The following is a 25,325-nucleotide window of genomic DNA, read 5'->3' as shown; positions in this document are numbered from 1 at the left end:
GCATGTGGCACTCCTCGTGTTCAGCACCCACTGACATATTCGTAAGGATGGGACTGCTGAACCAATACAGTATAAAAATTGAGTAGTGGGATAGACATTTACATTTTTTTAATATTTATTTTTCAGAAAGTGCAAGCAGGGGAACGACAGACAGAAGGGGACAGAGGATCTCAAGTGAGCTCTGTGCCGACAGACTGACAGCAGCGAGTCTGACGCAGGGCTCAAACTCACCAACCTCAAGATCATGCCCTGAGCTGAAGTCAGACACTCAACTGACTGAGCCGCCAAGGTGCCCCTTAAAATTTTGATAACTCTAAATCAGTGGTGTTTAAATATCAGTGAGCACCAGAACCACCCAGGAATTGTGTTTAAAAAGCAGGGCTCCTGGTGCCATGTCCAAAAATCTTCATCTGTAACCAGCTGCCCGGGCAACGGAGTCTAGGTGCTCTTTGGACTACGCCTGGAGAATTACTGTTAGAGGTTCTCAGAAAAGCAACTACAAAATATGATAAAATTTATTTCCTAGCTTTCTCAATTCCAAATTAGAATGGGACCAAAAGGATAATCAACCAGCACCTACGTGTATAAGGACATCCACACGTCACCCATGCATACATTAAATTCAGAGTGGCTGCCTTAGGCTACAAAGAAATTTCAAGGATCTTTCGTTTCTGAAAACAACATGAATCTAAGCCAAAAGTAGAATTAAGACCCAGGAAAAGTTAAATCTTAAACACTAAAAACAAACCACTATTACTGTAATGTTACAGCATCTGTTGTATTAAAGTAAACCTGCCCAACCCTTCTGATCTAATTACAGATTCTACTTCTCACAGGACTTCTTCTGTGTCTGATGAAAGCTGAGTGGTAAAATAATTGAGGTAGGGATTTAGAGATTTGATACAGCCACCTTCCTAATAAAAGTGGCACAAACAAGACTCTAACTGTTGTTACATATTAAATCTTATTTGATCGATTTTACTGTATTCCAAATTACAAACATAAGGTAGAAGGTGGTAATTATGGTTCTATTGATTCGTCATTAAGTTTTAATCAAGGTGCAGCTGCAGGGAACGGTTATTATGGCAGCATGCTTCTGTCTCTTTCATACACTTATAGTTCCTACGATAAAGTAATTGTGGACACACTGGATACCAACAAAATACGTTATTGTTTCTAAGGAATCTGTCTGCAACCTAACAATCTTCTATCAAAATAAACGTTACAGAAAATCACCAAACTATTTCTTATTTTCTCTAGATCTCTATTCCTTTCTGACCAATGACAGCTATAAATGTTTTTGTTTTCCTTTTTAACTTACCAATGAAAATTTGCTTCTCCTACATTCACCCCTGTCTTTCTGTCACTTTTGGAAACCACAGCTGTATGAATCTGAAACCAAAAGTTTATGCTCTATGAAAATGATATAAGTTACTAAAATAAAAAGGCGGTATATACATTTCTCAGGCATTTATTGAGAAAATGGATACTGAATGGCTTTGGAAAGCTGGTTTAATAAAGTGCCAAGATAGCAATCTCTATCAAAATAACACCAGCATTCTTCACAGAGCTGGGAACAAACAATCCTCAAATTTCTATGGAACCAGAAAAGACCCCGAATAGCCAAAGCAATCCTGAAAAAGAAAACCAAAGCTGTAGGCATCACAATCCCGGACTTCAAGATGTATTACAAAGCTGTAATCATCAAGACAGAATGGTACTGGCACAAAAACAGACACTCAGATCAATGGAACAGAATAGAAAACCCAGAAATGGACCCACAAACACATGGCCAACTAATCTTTGACAAAGCAGGAAAGAATATTCAATGGACTAAAGACAGTCTCTTCAGCAAATGGTGCTGGGAAAATTGGACAGTGACATGCAGAAAAATGAACCTAGACCACTTTCTTTTACCATACACAAAAGAAACTCAAAATAGATGGAAGACCTACACGTAAGACAGGAAGGCATCAAAATCCTAAAGGAGAAAGCAGGCAAAAAACCTCTTTGACCTCAGTCACAGCAACTTCTTATTCAACATGTCTCCAGAGGCAAGGGAAACAAAAGCAAAAATGAACTATTGGGACCTCATCAAAATCAAAAAGGAAACAATCAGCAAAACTAAAAGGCAACCGACAGAATGGGACAAGATATTTGCAAAAGACATATCAGATAATGGGTTAGTATCCAAAATCAATAAAGAACTTATCAAACTCAACACCCAAAACAAAATAATCCAGTGAAGAAATGGGCAAAAGACAGGAATAGACACTTCTCCAAAGAAGACATCCAGAGGGCCAACTGACACATGAAAAGATGCTCAACATCACTCATCATCAGGGAAATACAAATCAAAACCACAACGGGATACCATCTCACACCTGTCAGAATGACAAACATGAACAACTCAGGCAACAACAGATGGTGAGGATGTGGAGAAAGAGGACGGCCCTCTTTTGCATTGCTGGTGGGAATGCAAAGTGGTGCAGCCACTCTGGAGAACAGTATGGAGGTTCCTCAACAAATTAAAGATAGAACTACCCTACAATTGTACTACTAAGTATTTATCAAAGGGATACAGATGTGCTGTTTCAAAGGGGCACATGCACCCCAATGTTTATAGCAGTGGTATCGATAAAAGCCAAAGTGTGGAAAGAGCCCAAATGTCCATCGACAGATGAATGGATAAAGATGGGTACAATGGAATACTACTCAGCAATCAAAAAGAATGAAATCTTACCATGTGCAACTATGTGGACAGAACTAGAGGGTATTATGCTAAGTGAAATTAGTCAGAGAAAGACGAGTACCATATGACTTCACTCATATGAGGAATTTAAGACACAAAACAGATGAACATAAGGGAAGGGAAGCAAAAATAATATAAAAACAGGGAGAGGGACAACACATAAGAGACTATTAAATATGGGGAACAGAGGGTTACTGGAGGGTTGTGGGAGGGGTGATGTGCTAAATGGGTAAGAGGCATTAAGGAACCTACCCCTGAAATCAGTGTTGCACTATATGCTAACTTGGATATAAATTTAGAAATTAATTAAAAATAAAATAAAAAAGTCCTAGCTAAAAAAAATTTAAAAAAAAATACATGAACAAGATTTCCATAACTGTAACAAATTTAACATTATTGCTTTGTCTACTTGAAGTTGGTCCATTTTCCTACATATTAATTTTTATGCTTAAAAATCTTGTGATGTTCACTCTTTCATCAATGTTTGCAATAAAAATATGTACGCAAACTTTAAAAAAAAGAAAGAAAAGAAAAGAAAAGAAAAGAAAAGAAAAGAAAAGAAAAGAAAGTGCCAAGATATCTGGAGTGTCAAAACCAGCATTTCTACAAACCCTAAAAATCTCTTCAACATATGAAACTGTAACCAAATTTAAAATCAATCAAAGGTCAGCATCAAGCTATGTTTCACCTGTGAGGTCAATCTCTATACCCACTACTGATCAATTCTCCTTCCAAAGTTCTCCAAGCATCACAAGAAATATAAAAAGACACCTGACACTTATGGGACCATGGAAATCCTAAGAGACACAATAAAGGTATGACTGTCCCAGAATTGTTTATCTCCTGTGTTATGGACACTTGTCTCCTAACTAACATTCCTAACTCTTGCACCTCCCACGTGCAAGAGTTCACATGGAATACAACAACAAAGGCTCCAATATTTTTTAAATGTCAGTTACAGAGTGTATTAAAATATGAAGTATTTTTTAGACATGAAAAGATATGCCATTAACATGATTAATCTAGCAACTATCATTTGCCCTAATTACGTATTACTTTACATATTCCTGCTAAGTTTAAGAGACAGAAAATTCTTAAATTGAAGAAAACCTGTCCTTCGACATGGCAAATTAGCTTTCAGGCAAGAGATCCCTGTGTGGCCAAGTTCTTTTTGCTGCTTGTTCTCAACAACATACTATAAAATATAAAATATAAACCAAATACTGAGTTTATGAGAATATTTAAGGTTAAAGCAATACACAATTCTAAAATAATGTGAGGCAAGGGCTGTCGTAAGAACAAACTCTCACAACCTGAGACAATAAAACTCTCACACACAACTTGTTATTCTTTAGTATATATACTCAAAAATTACTGCATGTAAAGAGGTTCTAAAGCCAGAATATAATCACAAAAAACAATCTGAACCTTGGGTAACAGCTTAAATTTTTTTTGTAATTGGTTTTAAATTGCAGTTTAAACTAATTTTCCAGTACAATTCAAGCACCGGAATTCTTACTTTGGGTAAGAGCAGAGGGAACAAAAATGCCCAGAAATTCTATGCAAAATGTCCTCATGTTCATTTCCTGGAGAGACGTTCAGAGGTTTCATTAGAGCCCTAAAGGGGTCTGCAGCTCATAAAGGAGTTACTACTTTGTGTTGCTTCCTACTGAGAAAATAATACACTGCTAGTCTCATCATTTTTCTAACTTCGGTAAATCATGAAGGCAATTTTTCTTTTAAAAAATTCCAGAGTTAACTTGGGACTTGGGTCCTGCAAAATCATTTTTAAAACAATATCAAAGCAAGTTTTATAAAATCAACTTTAGTGAATTTAGTGTTTCTTAGGCTAATTTCAACATTCTCTTCAAGGAACCATACAACAGATTTCTCACATCAAGAAATTCAGTGATGTCAGATCTTGCCATTTGCAACAACCTGGATGGACCTAAAGACTGTAATGCTAAGTGAATTAAGCCAGTCAGAGAAAGACAAATACCATACGATTTTATTCACATGTAGAATTTAAGAAACAACAGACATGAACAAAATTAAAAAAAAAAAATAAGCAAACAAACAAAAACCACAGAGAGACAAACCAAAAAACAGACTCCTAACTACAGAGTACAAATGGACAGTTGCCAGAGGGCAGCTGGGTGGAGGTGGGGGTGGGGGTGGGATAGGTGACATGGATGATGAGCACAGAGTAATATATACAATTGTTGAATCACTATACTGTACACCTGAAACTAATATGACACTGTATGTTAACTATACTAAAATAAAATTTTTTTAAAGAAATTCATTTTATAGAAATGGAAAAGTATAGTTTCATATATCCCAGATATACAAAATAAATTTTTAAGATGCAAAAATACCAAAGAAGACCAAAGATCATCTTTGTCCCTATCAAATATCATAACCTCAACAATTCAAATTATCACACAGAGTGACACTTGCTTTTCTATAAAATAGACTATCTCCCCCATAATTCCTTTTCTCTTGGATTTCCCAGATATAATCTGGTATGTTTTCATCAACTAAAATGATGTAATTATTTTGACTACATTCCCTTACAAATAACTTTCTTTTAAATTGTCCTAATACTTCCCAACTCGTTCTATGAGACCAATTTTATCTTGATACCAAAACCAGAAAGGCACAAAAAAAGTTAACTACAGACTTGTATCTCTTATGAACAGAGTCCTCAACAAAATACTAGTAAACAAACCTAGCACTAAATAAAAAGTATTATATACCATGATCAAATGAGGTTTATCCCAGTAATGCAAGAGTGATCTGAAAATGTCTGAAAACCAGTTAATGTAATACACCATATCAGCAAAATAAAAAACAAAAACCTTACGATTATCTCAATGGATGAACAGAATCACGGACAAAATTTAGCCCTTCAAAAATTAAAAAACCTTCATCCAACAAACTAGGAATAGAAGGCAACTTCTTCAACTTGATCAAGAACATTTATGAAAACCTTACAGTTAACGTCATAGTTAATAGTGGCACACTAACTTTCTTCCTGAGTTCAGAAAAAAGATAAGGATGTCCACTCTTGTCACTCCTATTCTACACTGTACTAAAGCTTCAAGCCAGGTCAATTAAGGCAAGAAAATGAAATAGAAAAGAAAGACATAGAACAACCTCTATTTGCACATACAAATAGAGTGTACAGATTTTATGTACAGAAAATCCTAAGGGACCCACTAAACCACTTTAGAACTGATTGAGTTCCATAAAGTTGCACAATACAAGATCAATATATGAAAATGAATGTATTTCTATAATTAGCAATGAACTAACTGAAAATGAAATTTTTAAAAATTTCCATTTAGAATAACATCAAAAAGAATAAATTACTTAAGAAAAAACAGGGCGCCTGGGTGGCTCAGTCAGTTAAGCATCCAACTCCGGCTCAGGTCACAATCTTGTGGTTCACGAGTTCGAGCCCCATGTCAGGCTCTGTGCTGATAGCTCAGAGCCTGAAGCCTGCTTCAGATTTTGTGTCTCCCTCTCTCTCTGCTCCTCCCCCACTTGTTCTCTCTCTCTCTCTCTCTCTCGTTCTCTCTCTCTCTCTCTCTCCCTCCCTCCCTCCAAAATAAATAAAACAAAAAAATTTTTTTTAAAAAAGAATAAATTACCGAGACAGGCGCAAAACTTATACTCTGAAACTATAAGACACTGTTGAAAGAAAATAAGACCTAAATAAATGAAAAGACATCACATATTTATAGATCACAAAGTTTAATATTTTTAAGATAGCAACAGTCTCCAAATTGATTTGCAGAGTCGGCGCAATACCTATCAAAATCTAAGTTGCCTTTTTTCCAGAAGTTGAGCAGCTGATTCTAAACTTCATGTGAAAATGCAAGAGACGCAGAATAGGCAAAACAATCTTGACAGAGAAGAACTAAGTTGGAGGACTTGTAGTTACTGATTTCAAAACTTACCACAAAGCTACACTTAATCAAGTCTGTGTGATACCAGCACAAGAACAGATGCAGAGATCAACAGAACAGAACTGAGAATCTACAAACAAACCCTCACATTTACAATCTATTATGTTTTGACAAGGGTGCCAAAGCCCTTTAATGGATGGAGAATAGTCTTTTAACAAATGGGGCTGGGTCAACTGGATATCCACATGCAAAATTCTGAAGTTTGACTACCTCACAGCAGATACAAAATTACTCAAAACGGATCAAAGACCTAAAAGTAAGAGTTAAAACTAAAATTCTGGAAAGAAAGCACAGGTATAAATCTTCATGATCTCAAATCAGGCAATGGTTTCAAAGATGTAACACCAAACCATAAGCATTAAGTAAAATAAAACAGGTAAAATAAAAAATTTTAAATTTATGCTTCAAAGTGAAGAAAATGGCAAGTTACTAAGAAAGTGGAAAGACAAAGCACAATATGGTAAAAAAATTTTACAAATCATAGGCCTCATAATGGACTTGTATCTAGAATATATAAAGAATTTACACAACTCAGTAACAAGACAACCCAATTAAAGAACAAAGGATCTGAATAGATATGTCCCCAAAGAAGATAAGCAAATAACTCCTAAGTACATGAAAAGATGCTCAAAATCATTAGTTATCAGAGAAATATAAATCAAAATCACAGTAAGATGCCACCAAACATCTATTTGTGGACTATAATTTATAAGACAGATATCAAGTCGTGGTAATAATGTGCAGAAACTATAACCCTTATGCACTGCTACTGGGAATGTAAAATGGCACAGCCACTTTGACCAATAATTCCACTCCTACGTGTACATCCAAGAGAAATGAATACATACATCAACAAAAAGACTTGCACAAAAATGTTCACGAAAGGAACATTAGCGTAACAGCCCCAAAGTGCAAACAACCTAAATGTCCATAAAATAATGCAAATATTCAAGCCACATGGAATATTACTTGGCAATTAAAGGAATGAAGCCCTGACAATGCTACAACATGGATAAAACCTTGAAAATATCATGCTAAGCCAAAGAAGCCAGTCATAAATGACCACATGTTGAGGCTTCCATTTATACGAAATGTCCAGCATAGGAAAATCTATAAAGATAAAAAGTAGATTTGTGGTGGGAAGGTTGAGGGAATGAGGAGTAACTGCTAACAGGTATGATCTTTCTTTCTGAAGAGATGACAATGTCCTAAAACTGCCCGTGGTGATGGTTGCACAACTCTGAACATACTAAAAAAAAAAAAACCTTTGATTATACCTCCAAATGAGTTATATAGGTTGTGAATTACATTACAATAAATCTGTTATTTTTAATTGTCTTCTTAAAGTTAATCTGTACTTTTACTTTTCTATCATGATCTCTGCTTTCCCCATTCACTGTATTTTCAAGTAAAAAATTAGATTCCAAAATAGTTTATAGATTCTCATCCAACTTTTCTAAAAAAAAAAAAAATACTGCATAGAATACAAAACCACAATGTATCACATATTTAATGTAAATCTTATGAAGCCTGATTCACTTTTCAAATTTCCTCATGTAAACATATACCACTACTTTTCTAAACAGAAAAATCATATAAATGGATGAAATGATAACAGGCTTATATACTAAGACCCTTCTCTTCACTTTGTCGTCCATTCTTGTTACGTGCCCTGCCCATAACAAAGTTCTGGGTTTAGTAAGACTACATAAACACCAGACCATGTAATTTGAAAATAACAACAGTAAAGAACAGACAACTTCTGGATGGATACACAAAAATATTTTATTACAGGATGTCTGTTAGTACTGAGTAGAAGGGGCTGGAAGAAAGCTGAGTGGGTGAGGGCAGTGGGGAACTTTTTTTGGTATTGTAACTTTCTCTGTGTTAGTTTGGGTGGAAAAAATATCTGTATTCTTTTTTAATTACAAATAGTTTATCACCTACATCATGATTTCACTTTGGTAATGAATTACTTACAAGAGACAATTGTTTAAAACACATGGTAGAGACGGACTGCCTATCTTGTCACTGCTTTCCAATTTTACTCCATCAGATACCAAATGATCTGTATGACATTGCCTCTTTACTACTTGTTGAAATTTGCATTGTTGTACTACTGGGTCATACATTTTTATTAACGTTTCAAGTATGCTTAAAAAAAAAAACCTGAATAGGGGTGCCTGGGTGGCTCAATAGGTTGGGCATCTGATTTAGGCTCAGGTTATGATCTCACAGTTCATGGGTTCGAGCCCCACATCAGGCTCTGTGCTGACAGCTCAGAGCCTGAAGCCTGCTTCGGATTCTGTGCCTCCCTATCTCTCTGCCCCTTCCCTGCTCATGCTCTGTCTCTCCCTCTCTCTCAGAAATAAAAAACATTAAAAAAAAATAAAAAAATAAAAAAGACCTGAATAATCTTTAAGTCTCAGTTGCAGAGCTCAATATATATCCATTAGCCCAATCTTGCCATTTTCATTTTTAAATCTTCTATGGTCTCAATAAACGTTCATGTCTGCCTAGTCTTAAGACTTTTACAAATAGAAGTTAGTATCTCCAACAAAGATTATATGTCTGGTGGGTAGGGGGAATGAGTGAAAGAGGTGATGGGGATTAGAGAGTACACTTATGAAAAGAAAAAAGTTAAACTAAATTTTTAAAGATTATGGTTCTATTCATTTCTCCTTATAATTCTGCCCATCTCTGCTTTATTTTGAGACTATATTATTTACGCCAGGTCCAGGTTTATTACATCTCCCAAGATAATTGTTCACTGTATCACTGTACAACGGTCTCTTTGTTTTTTTACTTTCAGTCTTTTTTGCCTGATATTGACATTATTCTATCAGCTCTTTTTCAGTTTGTATTTCTGTATCAGAGTTGATCAGAGAAGTAGAACCACTATAAATGATAAAAATGAAGAGTTATTGGGGTGCCTAGGTGGCTTAGTCAGTTAAGTATTCAACTCTTGATTTTGGGTCATGTCATGATCTCACAGTTAGTGGGATCAAGCCCCACGTTGGGCTCTGTGCCAATAGCACAAAACTTGCTTCAGATTCTCTCTTTCCCTCTCTCTCTGCCCCTCCCCAGCTTGCACTCTCACTCTCTCAAAATAAATAAACTTAAAAAAAAAAAAAAGAATAAAGAGTTATTAAAGGTGTGAACAGTATTCATGGGAGTTGATTAAGCAGGTTACATAGAATTGTTGCTTCCGCATCCAGCGTTAGGAAAGAAATCAGAGAGCAGGCAATGGGGTGGATGAAATGGTGTGAAATGGGGAAGAGCAAGGATAAACCGCCACACTGGTTTCTCATCAACCTTCATGATACAGGTTACCTGCAGTATAAGCTGGCATCCTTCACTGCAGAGACAACACATCTGACTCAGAATCTAGAGAAGCTGACAGAGAAGATCCAGTAGGAACTGGAGAGGCTGGAGACCAGAGAGGAGGTTCATAAACTGCAACAGTGCCTGACTCTAACACCAACCTTCTGAGCACCGACACAACTGTTGCTTCACATCCACCTTATGATTGTTGTACAAGTTTCTCTCGTAGCCAGCCTAACCTGGACCCACCCTGGAAAGGGAGTTCTAAGAAATGGAGTTCCAGCTCATTTATGTTGACACAACATAAAGCCACCACAATTTCCATGGATATCTTCTTCCACCTCTTTAATTTTATTCTTTGTGCAATTACATTTTAGGCATGTCTTTTGAAAACAGCACATCACCAGGGGTGCCTGGGTGGCTTGGTCGGTTAAGCATCCGACTTCGGCTCAGGTCATGATCTCACGGTCCGTGAGCTCGAGCCCCGCGTCGGGCTCTGTGCTGGCAGCTCAGAGCCTGGAGCCTGTTTCAGATTCTGTGTCTCCCTCTCTCTCTGCCCCTCCCCTGTTCATGCTCTGTCTCTCTCTGTCTCAAAAATAAATAAACGTTAAAAAAAAAAATTAAAAAAAAAAAAAGAAAAAAAAGAAAACAGCACATCACTGGATTTTTCTTTCCTCCGACCTAGACTCTATGTTTTAACTATCATGTTTAATCCATTTACATTTATTGGAGTTTATGACTTTCATAACTTAAAAATGGACTGTCTTTTAAAAATGAAATGAAGTATTATCGGTATCAAAGATATAAGCACGGTTTGCATTCCTTAAGTATTTTATATGCATAACTTGTTACTTACCACTTCTCCAGCAGAGGCAGCCAACATATGCTTCACGGGCATCAAATATGAAGATGAATCAGTATGTAAAAACCATTTCACATATTCATAGGTGATAAAAAAAGCAGCAGCTGAAATTTAAAACAAGCCAGTCTTTCACAAAGTTTAAATATATATTCAAACTGTTAAGAAATAAGTTTCTCAAAAAAAATTAAACTCTAATTATTAAATTATGAGGTAACAAATAAAGATAATAATTTAACATGTATTCTTCCTTCCTGCCCCACTCTTACAGAATCTACTGAGCCCATGTTATAAAGCCAATCCCGGACTTATGAAAATGTACAAGACATGATCCCAGCCCTGAGGGAGCCTGACAGCTAACCCAGCATTCACCATTTTGTATCAAGTCACTGGACATTTTTTAGTAAGCTTTCTAGAATGAGATACGAATTTCTGTGATCCAAAGTATCTTTACGTATAGTAATAAAATAATGAGCTACATTGATTTATAGACAGGTTAAGATTGGAAACATACACATTAAATAAAACATCTATTTGGTAAGTTTTATTTCTGTTCACTCAAAATAACCATGGCTACCTTTTACTACATCAACTCACCTTTACATCAAGGAAACAATCAACTATTTAATTCCAACTGCAAATCAAAATCTCAAAAAAGCTACCTATCACCAGGAACTAATCTTAGCTATATAAGAGGGCTTTAAAACCTGTCATGTACTGTTAATCAAAAGATGTCTATCACTTCCATAGAAGATAAGGCCTGAAAGATAAATGAATGACAAATTCATCTTCTGAAGGACATCTGAACACAATCACATTCAAGTCTAAAACACTCAAAAAAAGAGCTTGATAATGAAAACCAGTTCTCCACAGTTAAAATCAACAGGCTTTTAAACTCTCCTCAGGCTGCTAACAAATAAACACGAGGCCAAATGAGGAGGCACACTGTCCCAATGCAAACAGTTCTATATAATTAACCTAGGTCCCTATTCCCACAGTGGTTCTCAATAAGGCTTTTCCTACTTTAGCACACTACACATACAGCTAGAATATCTGCAACCGCATTCAGCTATAAGTTGCACCTGCTACACATTTCACCCTCCACCCCCCTTCTCCTTTCACCTCCAGGCAAAGGACAAAGTGCCACAAGTTTCTAAGTTTACCTGGTTAACCACCTCAACCTAGTCAGACTGTATCGCTACTTTTGTGATAGACAAAATTCTTTAGAAATGTAAATCCAAGGGGCACCTGGGTGGCTCAGTTGGTTGGGTGACCGACTTCGGCTCAGGTCATGATCTCACAGTTCATGAGTTCGAGCCCCACGTCAGGCTCTATGCTGACGGCTCACAGCCTGGAGCCTGCTTCAGATTCTGTGTCTCCCCTCTCTCTATCCCTCCCCTGCTAACGCTCTGTGTTCTGTCTCTCAATAATAAATAAATGTTAAAAAATTAAAAAAAAAAAAAAAAAAAAGAAAGAAATGTAAATCCAAAAAAGAAATGTAAATCCCAAAACTCTCCTGTGTGACACCCAAGAAAGCCCCACTAATTGCAAATGATGTCACAAGGTCCAAGTGAGGCTATGGACAAGTTACAACAAAGAACAGGGGTTGGGCTAATACCTACAGAGTCTGCTAGCTCTTTAAAAACAAAAACCGGGGTGCCTGGGTGGCTTGGTCAGTTAAGCGTCTGACTTCGGCTCAGGTAATGATCTCTTGGTCGGTGAGTTCGAGCCCCGCGTTGGGCTCTGTGCTGACAGCTCAGATCCTGGAGCCTGTTTCGGATTCTGTGTCTCCCTCTCTCTCTGCTCCTCCCCTGTTCATGCTCTGTCTCTGTCTCAATAAATAAACGTTAAAAAAAAAATTTAAAAACAAAAACCTATGGTTTTGTGTTCCCTTTTAATTTTTTTTTTTTTGAAAGAGAGAGAGAGAGAGAGAGAAAATGAGAACGAACAAAGGGGAGAGGGGCAGAAGGAGGCTCCAGGCCCAGCACAGAGCCCAACTCAAAGCTCCAACTCATGAACCATGAGATCATGGCCGGAGCCAAAATCAAGAGTTGGACGCTTAACCAACTGAGCCACCCAGGCGTGTGTCCCCTAAGTTCCCCTCTAAATAAGAGTAAAGATCCTGAAGAGGGGTCTTCTGCCTCTTCTTTCAACCCTCAGTTCTCTTCATCCCCAACTCCTGACCCCTGCAGAATATTACAGTCCTCCCTTATCCACAGGGAATTTCTTCCAAGCCCCCCAGTGTGTGCCTGAAATGATGGATAGTACCAGACCCTATATACATTTTTTTTTCTGTACATACCTATCTGTGCTAAGGTGTAACTCATTAATTAGGCACGGTAAGCGATGATAACAATACACAATAATAATACAATAGACAATACAACAATAAAATAGAACAACTATAACAATACACTGTAATAAAAGTTATGTGAATGTGGGCTCTCTCTCAAAAATACCTATACTGGGGGCATTTGGGTGGCTCAGTCGGTTGAGTGGCTGACTCTTGATTTTGGCTCAGGTCATGATCTCGCGGTTTGTGGGTTTGAGCCCCACTTTGGGCACTTGCTCGCGGCATGGAGCCTGCTTGGGATTCTCGCTCTCTGTCCCTCGCCTGCGTGTGCTCCCTCTTAAAATAAATAAACTTTAAAAAAAATACCTATATTGTACTCACCTCTCTTCTTGTGATAATGTAACATGATAAAAATGCCTACACGATGAGATCAAGTAAGATGAATGGCATACACACTGTGACATAGCATTACACTACTAACGACCTTCTGATGATGCATCAGGAGGAGGATCATCTACTTCTGGAGCACGGTTCACTACAGGTAAATGAACCATTGAAAGCAAAACCACGGATAAGGAGGACCACTGTATGTTCTCAGAAAAGTCTACAAACACTGACTATTACATCGGTGTATGGTACTCAGATTACAACCTGAACTATAACCTTAACTTAAATAGTACAAGGAAAAAAAAAAAAAAGATGCCAGATAGAAAACTTCAAGTCACCAAAAACTCCCAGAAGAACAAAAAGGCCATTTCTGAAACACAGGCACTATCTACCCAGCATCACTCATCCACTGCTGTTCAGTAGATGGTGAAAAAACAAAAAAAGTACGGCAAGAAAAACATTTTCTCACACGTGCAAAAGTTCAAAACTACATGTAGCTAAAGTCCTGCTGGCAAGAATTTAAAATAAGTCCCATGAGCCTAAAACACCATGGACTCCTTGGACTACTGGTAATACTACCAATACTAATTCCTCGGTGCAATATGTATGAGAAAAAAAAAAACTTTAGAACAATGAATACTATAAAAACAGACTTTAAGCATCACTGCCAAGGCCACACCTGAGCCCAATGAAATCACATCTCTGGAAGTGAGACACCAGTGTCTATACTTTTTTAATGTCTTCAGGTGATTGGGTGTACTGTGGTCAAATTTAGGAACCACTGTCTCTCTTCCACATATAGAACTGGACTTGGCAGGGAGTGGGTGCTAATGACTTGCTACAGTCAATTACTAAAAGTAGTAAGACAAATAAAATTCAAGGATAACCTCAAAAACAGTTGGCTGTTCTATGGGCTGCTGGGGGAAGAAACCAAAGGACCAAAACAGTAATTTCTCTCTGCACTACCAACCTTTATGTGAATACTGTGCTCCAGATGAACACAGATGGACATTTAAATGCCAGGTTACCAGGAAAGAATTGCTCATGAATTATCCTGAGAAAAAAGAAACCAGACTCCAGAGGTTAGGAATCTCCTAGAGCTGAGGTTCTATAACCGGGGATTGGGGGATGGGGGAAGGTTTTGTTTGCTTGGTTTGCTTGAGTACCACTGAAACCATCAGTCAACAATTAAAATAGTAAGTATACTAACAAGTGGATTAAATAAAACAGATTATATTGATTACAAAATAAGGCCATAAAATCACATAATGTGACTCCAAAGCTACAACAAAAGCAAAGACATTTGAAGGGGAGTATCCAGGAGAAGGTTAGTGGGAAATGGTTGCATCATACAAGCGGAATTTAGTTAAGACAAAAAAGGTTTAAGGCCTCTTAGGTTCACCTGCTCCAAAAGAATCTCCAAGGCAGTAGTTATTAAACTCAGCTTCACATTGGAATCACCTAGGAAGCTACTAAACCTCCTGATACCCAGGCAAAACCCAGACCAATTAAATTTACCAGGGTGACATAGGCATCAGTATTTTTTAAAGCTTCCCAAGAGATTCCAATACGCAGGCAAGGTTGAGAACCACTACTCTACGGTATGACAACCAATATTAGAGTAACATTTTCAAGCTCCTAACTGGGGATTTTAACAGGAAAAACCATTTAAAAACCATTGTACTTCTATTACAAGTAGAGTGGAACAGGATCTCACACTAGTGATTCAAAAGCAATGGGTTAATGAATAGAAAACAAATTCAGAAGATAAGCTACAACACATGAGCGATTCTACACGGGGTGACACCACATACCATCCGGAAAATAAACCTCATTATGTTGGCTTTCTAGCACGGACAAGAATATCAACATAAATTTTACCATTAGGAAAAGATCCAATAGCAGCAGAGGGAACGCCAGCATATATTCCACGAAAACCACCAGCCTTATTAAATCCTTGTGGACTCTGCAGCCTGGTTTTAATGGTATCCAGAGGGTATAATATCAAGTCAACAGAGACACCTGCTATCCCACCAGCCTTTAAAAAAAAGAGAGAGAGAGAAAGGAAAATAAAGTTACAATCAAAGGTTACCCTGCCATTTGGGGGGTAGGGATAAGAAAAAGGTAATCTTTAAAGCACATTTTTCATACCTATTGATCCACAACTTATTTGGTATAGTCAAACAAAAGACCTTCTACCTGAATTTATAAATTTTCCTGGGGAAATAATGATTATTGTGCTATATTCTTAACTTGTAATTTTTCAATATTTTTTTATTTTTAAAATCAAATTTAAATTCATTTTTAATACTTTCACACGGTTCAGAAAGTAAACAAGCAAACAATCTCAGAAAGGTTAAGAGTCCAAAGCCTCCTTCCCTTGTCTAATAACTCAGATACCCACTTCTGCTGTTTGCTTATTGGATCCTTCTGAAGTTACTTTAGGTATATACAAGCAAACACGAATATGTATTTTCCTTTTTTTTGAAAAAGGTATATACAAAATGCAGTGCACCACACCTTACTTTTATCACTTAATTTATCTTGCTGATCTTTCCATATCAGACCAAATTTATATTTTTGCCTTTTTAATAAATGAGTAGTAAACCCGAAGTAAGACTTTTTGGGGGAGACTGTCATTTTAAAATAGGTAATGGGGAGGTGCCTGGGTGGCTCAGTCGGTTGAGCATTGGACTCTTGATTTAGGCTCAGGATGGGATCAAGCCCTGCATCGGGCTATGCACTAAGCGTGGAGAGCCTGCTTTTCTTTTTCTCTCCCTGTCTGCCCCTCTGCCCTGCTCGCTCGCTCTCGCTGTCTAATGAATAAATAGGTAATGGTCCTTGGGAATCTAGATCTGTTATTTTAAGATTCATACATCTAAGGATTCCTGTAGTATTCTCTCTCCTTTATATTTAAAAATTCCTTGATAATTTTTTAATTAAGTAAATAAAAGCAGGGCAGGGGGAGCTAAATTCCTAGAGAATATTAAAACCAGGTCCCAACTAGTCATCTCCCAAGAGACATCATGTTGCTTTAGAAAGGTGCACTTTAAAAACTAAGTTTTCACGTAATGATTACAGTGGAGTATATGTAGAATTTTTTTTTTTTTTTTAAACTGGTTACAACTTAGTCAAAGCAAAAAGAAATTCAGGAAAACAATTTTAGGTAAAAATATCAACTCAAGTACAGAGTCAAAGGTCAATACACAAAGTCTTAGGGCATCATTTAAAAATGTGAATCAGGGGCATCTGGGTGTCTCAGTTGGTGAAGCATCCGATGCTTGATTTTGGCTCAGGTCCTGATCCCAGGGTCATGGGGTCGAGCCCCACGTCGAGCTATGCACTGACGGTACAGAGCCTGCTTAGGATTCTCCCCCCCCCCCCCCCCCCCCCCCCCGTCCCTGCCCCACTCACACTCTTTGTCTCAAAATAAACAAACATTTTTTAAAAATGTGAATCGAAACCTGTTTCCCAAGGGCAGACAGAAGAATTACGAGGAAAAAAAAGACTTTCAATACGGTTGCTACATAGTAATTTTTAAAACGAATCATTAACTTTTCTTATCCTCCAGATTTTGAACCACATGGATATATTACCTATCAGAAGGTAGAAATATACTTTTAAAAAAACTATACATTAAAAACTAAGATTCAGAAAAAGAAAAATCAGTATTATTCAAACACACAGGCAAAATTCAAAATGATGAGTTTTTCCATCCTTTGGGTATATGAAAGGTTCAGATGGTACAAAGCTCAGTACATAATAAACACTGTCTGCTCTACTTACCACTCACCATAAAACCAATAAAGAGTTCACTGCAAAAATGAAATTACTCTCATGAGAAATCCAGTCATTAACTAGCATAGGTAAATTATTAAAAATTATTTTAAGAGAAATAGGTAAGCACATTACCATAAACATTAATACTGTACTATATGATCAGCCTGAGAAACATGACTGCCTCGTAGACCATGAAGGTCTACTCTGCAAATGACCTAAAATGAGGTCACTAAAACATTACACAGATGTGCCAGAAGAAAACCACAAGAGGCAGTAAAAGAATGACAAAAAGCTGGGCTTTCTTTCTGGAAATAAAGGTGGCCTTTTCTAAGTCATAGGAGTATGTTCATAAGTAATGTAGGCCAGTAAAAAAAGGAGCCAATCTCTTCCAACATTCTTCTCAATTATTTTTAAAGGGTTTTTTAAGATTCAGTACATAATTAAAATATTTTGCATGTTCTTCATTTTCTTAAAACACAAGGAAAACGAAAATCCTGGTGGGAATGTCTGCTCAGACTAGATTCTTTAAAAACATTCTCCACTTCATTCTGATTTTCTCTTTAATCCTAGGAGAGGGTTCGGAGAGATGCTTGCCATCTACTGCTAAGTTTTAATCAGTAAGTTAATTAGTCTTTTAATCTATTTGGCTACTTTGCATGCATTGATTCTCTAATGCTTCTTTCATCAGAATTCTTATCTTCAGAGAATAAAATAACCAGATTCAATCTGTTTAGCTAGTAAAACATGAATCAAAAGTTACTAATTGCTTCTGGAGATTTCAAACTTCTATAAGTCAAATGTCATTTAAATTCATGAGACTGAAAAAACACAAAACAGCTAACAGAGAATAGAAAAAAAGAATAAAAATACCTATGTATTTAGCCACACAGCAACAGATTTAAAATTTAAATAAAAACTTTAGGGAGTGCTTATAATTTTACATTAATACTGTTTTGTACATAATTATGTACAAGGGGTGCCTGGGTGAATCAGCCGGTTAGGCATCCAACTCTTGGTTTCAGCTCAGGTCATGATCTCACGGTTTCACAAGTTCAAGCCTCCTATCAGGCTCTGTGCTGATAGCACAGAGCCTGTTTGGGATTCTTTCTCTCTACCCCTCCTCCACTCACACTGTCTCTGTCTCTCTCAAAAATAAATAAAAGTAAAAAAAAAAAATTATGTACAAAATGCCCATGGCAATATCAGTTGAATATAAAGAACTCTATTAAATTCTTTCATTCTTTAGTCAGAGAAATTGTTTTATTTATGATCATTTATCAAAAAGGTTATCAGGCAAATGATTAGTTTCAAGATCTGTGGTAGCTGACACTGAAAACCTCAAGTTAAGAACTAGACAAAATTCGGGGCACCTGTGTGGCTCAGTCATGATGTCACAGTTCATGGCATCAAACCCTGTGTTGGGCTTAGTGCTGACAGAGCAGAGCCTGCACGGGATTCTCTCTGCCCCTCCCCTGCTTACGCTCATGTGTGCACACTCTATCAAATAAATAAAAACACTGAAAGAAAAAAGAACCTGACAAAATCCAAATATACAGAACACAACCCATATAACTAGTAAGCCTCACTACAACATACCAATGTATTGAGAACTTAACATAAAATAGGCCTCTAACTTAATAAAGTGTGACAGGCTGTAGAGAAGAAGTATCTAATGAGTGCTCGGAAATTACACTGAGAGTTGAAAAAAATTCAAGATCACGTGCTATAAAACCTTTATTTCTCAAACGGAGGCCGGCACAATACCAGAAAAATGTCACTGCTGCTCAACTACGGGACAAAACCAAACCACCTGTCTAATTTAACTAAGCAGAATCATCACTGGCCGCAGGACTATACCACAGCTAGGAGGAACCAGTCACACCATGTACATGGCTCTCCTAGAGAACACCCCTCCTCAGGTTTCTCCACAACAAAGGAGCCACTGCTGACTTCACCCTCCTGGGATACCAGTTCTCTTCCCCACCACTCCTCCTCCCTGCTGAGCTCCTGGGCTGTCTACACTCATGGCAGCAGCATCTCTGTGAAATGCAAATTTCAATCTCATCTTGCCACTCTCCAGCCTGTAAGTCTCCCAACCTTTCCAAGAGCCCTTAGGATGAAGAACGAAATCACCACACAGCCTACAACTCTGGAAGTTCTGGTCCCCAACTCCCCCTTGGCTCTACCACCACTGCCCACTGCTGCCCATTGCTTGGCACCTTCCTGCCCCCTTGCTCTCTCTTTTCCTCCATGTCATCTGATTCTCTTTTCCTCCATGTCACCTGACCCTCCTCATGTCTAGGACTGTGTACACATGCTCCCCAATCTCCCAGTCTAGGTTTAGACCCTCTTGTTTGCACATGCTGATCACAGTTTTAGTTCTATAGTTGAGCATCTGACCTTTGATGTGATGTCTGTTGATCCCACCAGACTGTAAGGTTCAGACCTGTTCCGTTTACCAGTAAGTTCCCAGCACCAGCACATGAGGCACTCAATAACCATCTGAAGAATGAATGAATCAATGACCCTAATAAAAAGTTACTACCCATATGTTAGAAGGTACTACAAATCAACCTTAAAAAGGTACATTGAATTAAAAACAAACTACAAAAAAATAAATAAAAATAAAAACAAACTACAAAACAAAGGACCATGCAATATCCAAAAGAAAAATATAAACAGCCAACCAAATTATGAATGTGTGCTTCCCTATCATTAATGATCAAATAAAACAAATCAAAACAATTTCCCCATAAATTAAAAAGGTTAAAAATATGAAGAATGATTATGGGCACTATTAGGGGAAACAAATTATTACAATCTTGTGAAGGACAATTTGGCAAAATGAAAATTTTCATTTATAAAGCCCTTGACCTGTGATTTTATTTCCAAACATTTCTTCCACAGAAATAAGTGCATAAATATACAAGATGGTTTACTACAGCAATTATTTATAACAGTAAAAAACTGGCAATAGTCTAAAGGTCCATCCTTGGGATCTTGTTAAATAAATTCTATCTGAGTAACAGACTGCTACACAGCCTTTAAAAGAAAGAAGTCAATCTGAACTCACTGGCACAGAAATATGTTATATTCGTAAATTAATTAAATAAGCTACAGAAGCATATATGCCATATAATCTCATCTTACAAAGAAATGTGTATGGATCTATACATATGCCTAACTTGAACTTTGGAAGCATACACACTGAATTCCTCCAAGTTATTACCTCTGTCGCAAGAGATTGGGAATGAGTAGTATTTTTACCATCTTGCTAATTTTTGTATTGTTCCAGTTTTATAATGAGCATTATAAACTTATAAAAGTAAAGATTTCAAATAATACTGCTCCACCAAAAAAAAAAAAAAAAAAAAATCCTAATTCACTGATTACATGTGGTATTGAGTTGGCACTTAGTAAGAGGTAACTAAGAACCCTGACCCATGTTCATACCTACCCAGCTTCATTTTACATACTCTTATAGTCAGTGAGTCTCAGGAACCTGTTTCCCGAACATGACCTACAACTTCTCACTTCTGCCCTCCTGCTTTAGTTTTCAGTGTGGAATGTCCTCTCTTTGCCCTCTGTCTCCCGTTTACAGAAGGCTACCTACTCCCCTGCCACCATACACATACACACATACACACATACACACACACACACACACACACCTGCCAAAATCCTATCCACTGTTAAGGCTGTGACCAAATGCCATGAGCTTCCTAAAGTCCTTCCCAAGCTCCCGGTGAGAATTAAATGCTACTTCCTTGACTCCCCGACATAACCCCATTTAGATTTCACTTTCAGTACTAAGTAATCATTACATCTGACCTGACATTATGATCCTTCAGAACAGAAGCCAGGTCAGTCACCTTTGCTCTCCTAAGTATCTAACCCGGAGCCTCATATGTAGCAGGGCTTCAGCACTAGTTTGCTGGTCTGAATCAAATGGATATGGGAGATGATGAGAAAACACTTTATAAAAAGATTAAATGTTCGGAATAAAAAGAGTAAGTCACTCTTTGTCCCAACTGCGGTTTGCCAGAGGACTTGTGATAGCTGAAAGCCAGGGCCATCTGTCTGCTACTATACTTCTTAGCATTCCATTTAAACAGATAGCTTTGTGATCTATTTAGGGTGACTTCTCCAGAAATTCTGCTGATCATCACTTCCCAAAGGAAAAGGCCACGTAGGTTGTTTTGTTTAGTGAGGCTATTCTCAAGAGCTATTCTCAAGAACACAGTAATGTTCTTGAGTACCCTTCGATTTCTCCAGAAATTCTTTCAGATTAACTATCGCCTAAGAACACAGCTTTGACATCAGACAGACAGACCTGGCTTCAATCTCAACTGGGTCTCCTTAGGAAAGCTATTTAACCCTCTCTAAGCTTCTATTTCTTCATACATGAAATGGGGAAAATAATAGTACCTTACTTCACGGAGTTTTTCAAAATTGAGATTATATATTTTAACAGTTTATTGTCAAGTTAGCTAACGTATGCACAGTGTAGTCTTGGCTTCGGGGTAGATTCCTGTGATTCATCATTTACATACAACAGCCAGTGCTCATCCCAACAAGTGCCCTCCTCAATGCCCATCACTCATTTTCCCCACACCCCCATCAACCCCATTGGTTCTCTCATTTTTTCTCAGTATTTTTGTCTCTTATGCTTTCTCTCCCTCTGTTTTTATCTTATCTTTCCTTCCCTTTCCCTATGGTCTTCTGCTAAGTTTCTCAAATTCCACATGAATGAAAATATATCTATGTCTTTTTCTGACTCACTTATTTCACTTAGCATAATACTCTCCAGTTCCATCCACATTGTTGTACATGGCAAGATTTCATTGTTTTTTCATTGCCAAGTAGTATTTCATTGTATATACAGACCACATCTTCTTTATCCATTCATTAGGTGATGGACATTTGGTGTCTCTCCATAGTTTGGCTATTGTCAATAGTGCTGCTATAAACATTGGGGTACATGCGCCCCTACAAATCAGCACTCCTGTTTCCTTGGGATAAATTCCTAGTTGTTCTATCGCTAGGTCATAGGGTAATTCTATTTTTAATTTTTGAGAAACGTCCACATTGTTTTCCAGAGCGGCTGCAGCAGTGTGCATTCCCACCAACAGTGCAAGAGTGTTCCCCTTTCTCCACATCATCTCCAATAGAAGTTGTTTCCTGAGTTGCTAATTTTAGCCACTCTGACCACTGTGAAGTGATATCTCAACATGGTTTTGATTTGTATTTCCCTGATGATGAGCAATGTGGAGCATTTTTTCATCTGTCTGTTAGCCATCTGGATGTCTTCTTTGGGAAAGTGTCTATTGATGTCTTCTGCCCATTTCTTCACTGGATTATTTGTTTCTCGGGTGTTGAGTTTGGTAAATTCTTCACAGATTTTGGATACTAACCCTATATCTGACATGTCATTTGCAAATATCTTCTCCCATTCCGTTGGTTACCTTTTGGTTTTACTGAGTGCTCCCTTTGCTGTGCAGAAGCTTTTTATCTTAATGAGGTCCCAATAGTTCATTTTTGCTTTTATTTTCCTTGCCTTCAGAGACATGTCAAGTAAGAAGTCACTGCAGCCGAGGAAAAGGGAGATTAAATGAGAATTAAATACAATTACGTGAGCCTGTTACATGCTTGTATATAATAAAAAGCTGGAAACGCCAGTAAAAAACTGCAAAATGCCAGCCTTTAACACTTATCAATAAATAAAAATTATTATTTTTAGTATGTTACTATAAATATCCTTCAAAGTTTCCTGGATGCAGTATTTCTGACATGACTATTAAAGGCCATGAAGGGGCACCTGGGTGGCGCAGTCGGTTAAAGCATCCGACTTCAGCCAGGTCATGATCTCACGGTCCGTGAGTTTGAGCCCCGCGTCGGGCTCTGGGCTGATGGCTCGGAGCCTGGAGCCTGTTTCCGATTCTGTGTCTCCCTCTCTCTCTGTCCCTCCCCCGTTCATGCTCTGTCTCTCTCTGTCCCAAAAATAAAATAAACGTTGAAAAAAAAAAAAAAAAATTTAAAGGCCATGAAAAGACCTAGGTGATAAAGACTGAAGATTACATTCATATATTAAATTTAATAAATTCATATACAAAATACATAAATTCAAGTCTTTTATTAGTAATAATGAATTTAAATTTCTCCTCAAATTCTGCCTCCTGGACAAGAATCACCTATGGACACACTCCACACAAAGCCAAATCATGTGATGCATGGCAGGAACAATTCAGCATCAACTAAAAAACTTGAGAAATACATATGTTCAAATTTCTTTATAACCATTAGATTTGAATTTACGGGTTAATTTTTTAGAAGCAGAATACAAAGGGCACCTGGGTGGCTCAGTTAAGGGTCCAACTCTCATTTTTTGGCTCAGGTCATGATCTCACGGTTAGTGAGTTCGAGCCCACATCAGGCTCCATGTTGGCAATAGGGAGCCTGCTTAGATTCTCTCTCCCTCTCTCTCTGCCCCTTCCCTGCTCACTCGCTCTCTCTCTCTCAAAATAAATTAACTTAAAAAAAATACAAAACTGTAACAATAAGACTTGCTGTGAAAAATGTGCACAGGCACATGTTAAAGTGCTCAGTAAATGGCTACTTTTCATCACTATTTGCTACTGCATGGCTAATTTTTGTTTCATTTTCTTTTTAACATCTGTCTCCTACTGGACTATAAAGCAGGAGGGCAGGGGCCTTACGTTTGAAGCACTCTTATCCACTACCAGAGTAAAGGCTAACATATATGTCTGGTTGAACAGGTAAAAGATGCCTGATTTGTGGAGGTGAAAAAGGCCTGGGTGCAGTTTTTTCCTGTTCTCTATTTGACATTTCATTAGTGCTGCTCAAATTCTGTATCATATAAATTTTCACTACTAAATTTTTATTTCAACAGGTAGCATTTCTTTCAGAAGTGGTAACAAAACATCACATTAACAAGTCTTTTGTAATTATCAAATACTAAAACATTCCTCCAACCCCCTCTTATGCCTAAAGAAAAATGAGAAAGGAAAAGTGGTCCCATCTCCCAGTACGTGAGACACAGAAAAAAGGCATCCACCAACACTGGTTCTCAACTGTGGTCCTAGATGACCGAGGGTCTCTGAGGGGACCTTGCAGGCTCCAGTGACTGATCAAAATTCAGAATACACTTGTGTGCAGGGTACAGCTCAACATCAAAACAAGCAAAAACGATCTGCTCACTCTGACTTAAAATGCCAAAAGAAACAAAGCCGCACGAAGCAAGCTAGAGAATGTGGAAGCATCATTCCCAACTCCTTATAGATCTGGAGATAATACTTCATCCTAAGATACTAACATCCCTTTACACCAGATTGAAAACTAGGAGGCAACCTTCGAGGAAAGAAAAATACATGGCAAAGAACATGGAAAACTTCCCTTCAAAGTATGTCCAGTACTTCATCCTCTTTTCACTCTGTTTGCTCACCCACCGAAGAAGCCATAGCAACACAACCCCTGTCATTCCCCTCAAGTCACATTCTGCCAGTGGTTCTCAGCCAAAGGTCAGACCCAGGGAGAAGACACCAGTATTATGAAAGAACTTTTTCAGAACCACCTAAGAAAACAATTTAAAAATAAAAGAACAGTCAGGCAAACAGCCTGTGCCTTACAAAGGAAGAGGAGGCATGAATTCCAAGTACAAGTAACACAAGACATCCAACACCATGGTTCACATTACAGTAAACAGAGTGACATTTTCCAAAAGTAGAAAATCAATAGAGGGAGCTGGCCAACAAAGATCAAACTGCAGCAAATAACTGAAAAGTGGGAACACTGAAATCTAGATATGCAGAGAGGCAATGAGCAAAGGCCAACTTACCAACCTAAGTGAGGAAAGCGGCTATCACCAAAAGGATGAAGTGTCCCAGAGGAAAGGATGCCAGCAAAAGTCTTCCCATCAAAGAATTCTGACATACTTTC

The 25,325-nt window shown here is 37.7% G+C and overlaps 1 protein-coding gene across 3 annotated transcripts in view; it reads right to left on the bottom strand.

Moving 5' to 3' along the window:
* Window positions 1–25,325, bottom strand: part of SLC25A26 (solute carrier family 25 member 26) — a 136,817-nt gene that overhangs the window by 106,734 nt on the left and 4,758 nt on the right. For all 3 annotated transcript variants that reach the window (XM_042929921.1, XM_042929923.1, XM_042929922.1), the window contains exons 2-3: window positions 15,471–15,627; window positions 10,907–11,016 (exon numbers count right to left, since the gene is read on the bottom strand). In XM_042929921.1, the coding sequence (XP_042785855.1) occupies window positions 10,907–11,016; window positions 15,471–15,627 (267 nt within the window). The remainder of the gene's footprint in view (window positions 1–10,906; window positions 11,017–15,470; window positions 15,628–25,325) is intronic.

This window comes from Panthera leo, chromosome A2 (assembly GCF_018350215.1).
Source record: "Panthera leo isolate Ple1 chromosome A2, P.leo_Ple1_pat1.1, whole genome shotgun sequence".
In the NCBI taxonomy this organism is placed as follows: domain Eukaryota; kingdom Metazoa; phylum Chordata; class Mammalia; order Carnivora; family Felidae; genus Panthera; species Panthera leo.
The sequence above is the reverse complement of the archived record's forward strand: the minus strand, read 5'-3'. Positions and strand labels throughout refer to the sequence as shown.